This window comes from Triplophysa rosa, linkage group LG12, assembly GCF_024868665.1.
Source record: "Triplophysa rosa linkage group LG12, Trosa_1v2, whole genome shotgun sequence".
Taxonomy (NCBI): domain Eukaryota; kingdom Metazoa; phylum Chordata; class Actinopteri; order Cypriniformes; family Nemacheilidae; genus Triplophysa; species Triplophysa rosa.
Genome location: NC_079901.1, coordinates 12427766 through 12433809, shown reverse-complemented (window position 1 = coordinate 12433809; position 6044 = coordinate 12427766). Strand labels below are relative to the sequence as shown.

General features: G+C 39.2%; 1 protein-coding gene across 1 annotated transcript; it reads right to left on the bottom strand.

Moving 5' to 3' along the window:
* Nucleotides 1–918: 918 nt before the first annotated feature.
* Nucleotides 919–4617, bottom strand: LOC130562627 (extracellular calcium-sensing receptor-like). Its single transcript, XM_057347751.1, has 6 exons — nucleotides 4397–4617; nucleotides 3807–4098; nucleotides 2892–3704; nucleotides 2579–2806; nucleotides 2310–2433; nucleotides 919–2217 (listed from the first exon to the last, which is right to left on the bottom strand). The coding sequence occupies exons 1-6, from the start codon at nucleotides 4615–4617 to the stop codon at nucleotides 1313–1315; spliced, it is 2583 nt and encodes an 860-aa protein (XP_057203734.1). The 3' UTR covers nucleotides 919–1312.
* Nucleotides 4618–6044: the final 1427 nt, after the last annotated feature.

Here is a 6044-nt window from a genome sequence, read left to right as displayed (position 1 = left end):
GCAGGATTACTCACTCCTCGTATAGCGCGAAATTTAAGAACACTCAGAACACAATGAGCGTTGGATGAAGTGGATATTAATCTATATCTATACAATCAAAACTGCAAATGTGACATATTGTTTGCCAGCGATGATAAATGCCCGCCATTTGCGCGCACCCGCGCGACCTGTTCACATGCGCGTTACCTGTCAGACACAGAGACGTGGGCCTGCAGAAATATACATTTGAAGAACAGAAGGAAGAAAACTTGTTGATGGGCGTGTGGTTCACTGTGTACAGTTTGTTTACAAGTAAGAGCGTTTCACAACACACACGTGACACAACACGAGAAAACATGAGCTTTGTTCAAAAATGTGTATTTCATTTAAGAGAGCACTGCAGATGTTCTAGATCATCTTAGGAAATGCTCTGAGTTTAGTTCATGCTTTAGTTTGACATGGTCTATTATTCTAAATAAGTTGTGTAAACTACATTGACATCAGGACTAGATGATATTTACAGAAATGCTCGTCTCTTCTGTGTTTGTCTATTCTTTAGTCTCTCTAGTATATTGCAAAGATATCTGCTTATGATAAGTAAAAATATTGATTAAAATGTAATATTAAAATATTGGCGTTAATATTAAGTTAATGTAGTAGGCCTATATAATCAGATACAAAGTAACTAAGTAACTAGCTACTTGAGTAGTTTTTTCATTGCATACTTTTTTACTTTTACTCAAGTAATTTTTAAAATAGTGACTTTTACTTTTACTTGAGTAACAATTTCTCTAGTTACTTGTACTTTTACTTGAGTAAAGATTTTGGCTACTCTACCCACCTCTGATTATAGCATATCATTATAAAGACAAGCATGTACTGAAACACATGCACATTCATGTTTTTATACAGTTTCAGCACATTCAATAATGGCATCAAAATTACAGTGTATAAAGAAAGAAAACAATAGCATGTGTAAATTAATAAATATATATATTTGTATATTAAGCACACATATACATATATGTGTAGGCCTCATGGGTCTTTAGAAGTAAGGTGATATTTCATGTTTTATTAAAAGCCTGGACTGAAACTGGGAGAAATCTTTGTGGTCTGTAGACTTTTAACTTTTTTCATTTAATTCCTTTATTGCAGCCTAGTGACTTCTAACTTCTGACTTCTCTGCTTTCATGCTAGCTAGTCATGACTGGTTAGTAAGTCATATTAGTCTGACTAATATTGTCATTAATTACCTCATCATTACAATGCAACCTGCAACGAGGAAAGCTGAATGGAATTTCACTGAATTTTAAGTCAGGATTATTAACACCTTTTAGGATGATCTTCCCATTAGGGCTTTTTTAGTGTTTCTTTCTGGATGCAAAATAATGATGAAGCACTTTGGAGCAAATATAGCCACCAGCAGTCCAAAACTAGAAGCCAAAATGGCAAAAATCTCCACAGCCACTGCATATTTCCCCGGTGAGCTGACATATGCTGGAACAAATGTGATCCACACAGCACAGAAGATCAACATGCTAAATGTTATGAACTTTGCTTCATTAAAATTATCTGGAAGTTTTCTTGCCAGGAAAGCTAACATGAAGCTTACAGCCGCCAAAAGGCCAATATAGCCAAGTAACATGGAAAAACCTGCTACTGAGCCTATAGTACATTCATACACTATTTTTGAGCGTGTATACTGGCTGTTTCTATGGGGTTTTGGAGATGCTGTTGATAGCCAGACTGCACAAATCACCACCTGGACAGCAGTTAGTACCAAGACTGTGCCTCTTTGTTGAGCTGCTCCAAACCATTTCATTGCACTTTTACCTTCTGGCCGAGATGACTTGAACACGGCTATTACCACCATAGTCTTGACCAGAATGCTGGAGACGCACAGAACAAAACTAATGCCAAACACATCATGTCTCAACTGACACGTCCACAACTGTGGACGACCAATAAACAGCAGCACACACAGAAAACACAGTTTGAGTGACAGCAGCAGCAGGAAGCTGAGCTCTGAATTATTGGCGCGCACTATAGGTGTGTTTCTGTGATGAGTGAAGATGACAATTACAAAAGCACAGAAACTGGTGCCTATAAGGGAAGCAGTGGTCAGAGAGATGCCCAGAGGTTCCTCATAGGACAGATACTCCACTTCCTTTGGGACACAGAGAACCTTTTCTGGATTGGACCAGAACTCATCTGGACACACCATGCACTCAGTCGAATCTGTGAAAAACATACAAAGCGAGTTGTACAAAGTTGCAAAACATGTGCACCAAATACTTCAATAATTTGAATAATTTTGTATTATGTCTCACCTGTTGTGTTAGAAATCTCTCCATCTGCACATGGCAGGCAGTCAAAGCAGCAGACAGGAAGGCCCTTCCTCCTGGCTCGTCTGGTGCCTGGAGGGCAGCTCTCACTACACACAGACCGCGGAGGCTGAAGGAGACATTAACTGTTACATACTTTAATCACAGTGCATTTCATTTAGTTGCTATGCATTAAGTGCTTAAATAGAAATGTTTAAATAAATAAAATCATATATGTATAGAGGATTTGAAACTAAACATGCAATGTACATTACTTTTCTAGTGTCAAAGTTCCAGTATAATGCTTCTTCATTCAGTGTGAGCACTTTCCCTGTTGCCGCCCCTTCATCCACCACACCGACTGTTCGGACAATGATGGACCCATCAGAGCTCGGCTGCCAGTTCATCACATCATAGATGGCCAGAGCATCTCCATTCTTATCAAATGACACATGATCCCCAAAACTTGTGGCGAAGTTCACTTTCTGTAGATAATGGACCAGCTGTACATTTTGTAGACAGGACAGGTGTTAAATGTAAATCTGACATTTTCCCCACATAAAGATAATCTGCTGTGTGCAGTATTACCTGCCAGGGCTGCAGGTTGGTTATGTCAGCACATGTATTCTCACTGAATGGTCCTCTCCCCTCCTCACACTGCATCAGGTCATGAAGTGCATGTGCCAGAGCATAAACTGCCTTATACACATTATATGAAGCCCTCAGCTCTGATACATCAGTGTATGTTGTGTTTGTACTGCTCAGATCCTCTTGACCTGTACATGCTTTTTCTTTCTCACTGTCTGTTGTGTCAAATCTGCACCCAAACATATTCTCCCAGAAGACTGTAACAATATTATTTCTTGGATTTTTGTCAGGACGCAAGCGTAGCAAAAAGTCCCAAAGTCCCTGGATCTCTCCACGGCGGATGGCGATGCCCAGTGTGCCCCCCAGGAAGGGCAGAAGACGTGGAGTGTGAAACACAGGAGAGGTGGCCCAAGCTTCACTTGCAATCCACTGCCTGCCTGTCACATTCTTTATTTTTATCTCATCCATCAAAGCCAACAAATAAGCTTCAGTGGAGATAACCACAACCACTTTAGCTTTGGAGGTCTGAATCACTTGTACTATGCGCTGAATATCTCTGCGGTTGTTATCAAGAGGCAGGATTTCTGAAAAAGCAACGCAACCTCCAAACAACTGCACCTCTTGATGAAAGGACTGAGCGGCGTAGATGCCATAATCATCATCACTATATATGACACCCACCCATGTCCATCCAAAATGTCTCAAGATCTGCATCATAGCCCTCACCTGGAAGGCATCGCTGGGGATTGTTCTGAAAAATGACGGGTACTTCTTCCTGTCACTTAGACAGGAGCAGGTGGCATAATAGCTAACCTAATAAAAGAGACAATGGTAAAACAGAAAAGTGTCATCAATTACTATTTTATATGGCTTTTAAAAAGTAAAACCATTTAATTCATGGAACATTATTTCTACCATAGGTATTCGAAACAGCCCCAGCACACTGGAGATTGCGATACAGTGAGTGGATCCTGGATCTCCAACAATTCCAATGACTGGTGGTGGTCCAGTACATTTGAAATCGGAGAGAGACTCTTCTGTCCCACTGATCAAAGCTGTTGCAGCCCGGAACGCAACTCCCAGCTTCACACAGTTGTCATACAGATGATAACCAAGAGTGATATTAGGCAACAGTCTAGACTTCTTATTGATCTCATTTATGGCAAAAACCATAGCTTGTGCCTGCTGGAAGCTTGCCATATAGAATCTAGAAAAACATACAAAAATTGTATTCAGTTACTTTAGAATCTCATCACATGTAAAATAATGGGAACATTTGTGCAGCCTCATAATATGATCAAAGTTTTTCACAATTTCAAGAACTGTTACTTCAGTTAATTTGAAATACATCATCAGACAAATATTTAAAAATACAAGTGAGTAAGAGCAAATAATTTGTGTTTGCTTCCTTTCCCCCTCATTATCTTTCTGTTGTCGTGTCCTTTTCATTTGCAGTCTTTGTTTGCAGATTTTGGGGCTTTTTGTTCAGTTTAGCCCAAGCTCACCGCTGGCAATACGGTTGTTCCGGTTCTTGTCTGAAGCTCAGTTCTGGGAACACTGTGATGAGATGAAATGCAAACAGGCCTCCAATAATAAGATCTCCATCCTGGTACATCCCGTTTAACTTGAAGTGACCCTGAAGCTGACAGAAGCCTGAGCTACTCATTGAAGATACAGAGATACAGTTAAAGGTCAGATATAGACATACATGCAGAGTGATCCACATCTCTCTCTCTCTCTCTCTCTCTCTCTCTCTCTCTCTNCTGAAATACTTGGCAACAGTAAAAGGTCCTGGCAGATCGCAAGCCAGATAAATTGCGCACACAGGAAACCCCGCTGCATAGAAACCATTTTCTACTTTTGGACCTTTTTATAAATGTAGTGGAGTAAAAAGTATGATATTTGTCTTTCAAATGTAGTCAAGTTAAAGTACAAGTACTCAGAAAAAATAATACTCAAGTAAAGTACAGATACTCAAAAAGTGTACTTAAATACAGTACTCAGGTAAATTTACTTCGTTACTGTCCACCTCTGGATTTTGATAATGCTGTTTGCTTTTCATGGCTGTTCTCATCCTGTGCAGTCCAAACTCACTCTTCACACTGCGGTTGTTCTGGCTCCATTCTGAAGCTCAGGTCTGGAAATTCGTTGACACTCTGAACCTCAAACAGGCCTCCAATAACAAAATCTCCATCCTGGTACATCCCGTTCAATCTAAAGTGTCCCAGGAGCTGACAAGAGTCTGAGCTGGGGATGAAGGCAGGCGATATACAGGTAAAGCACAGATACAGGCAGATGTTTACAGTGATCCACATCTCTCTCTCTCTTGATCTCTGTTTGACCCCCTCACCCTCTCAGTGCGCCAAGATATTATAAGAGCTGTGCATCAGTTTTTTTATATGGGGCAGGAGGTGCTACATGGACGTCCCTGGGAATGAATACATGAATTTGTATTCATTTCCTTTTGTCTATATCATTGGTCAGTGGCAGTTCAGAATGTTGAATTATTAGGTTGCATGCTTTGTTGTCAATGTCTTTCTCCAGTACTCTGTCATTACAAGGACATATTATTGTTTTAATTTAATTTAAACAAATATAATGCTTTTTTCTGCCTTTTCGTTTTATTAAAATTAATTTTACGTTAATGTCACTTATTTATCAGTTACTGTTTATATAACATGCTTGTTCTCAGAGTGAATGAGTGGTGTGTTTTGTACTACATGCATGATGCAGCTTCTGCACCTTATTCTGAGGATGTTCTATGAGGATGCGAACACATGAAATTCATCTCTAGAGCTGCAAGAATTTACTTGACTAACATTTCACTGTTTCATTACAAAACCTTTTGTCAAACATACAATGAAAGTCAAAAGAAAAAAAGAAAAATGTAATTTGTGAAAAAATAAAATGCATTTCATAGGGCCCTACATTGTACACACATGCACCATCTACGTTTGTGCATACTGTTTACAGGGTCTTTTGGCACATGTGAACAAAAATATATAATATATTTAAATACATATACTGTATATTTTTACAATATTTTATACGTCTAGCAATAGATATTTTGAAACAAGATTTTGAAACAAGGTCAGATGAAGAGAACTGGAAGATATCCTGGTGCCCTGACTTTTGATTCATTTTTTTATTTCA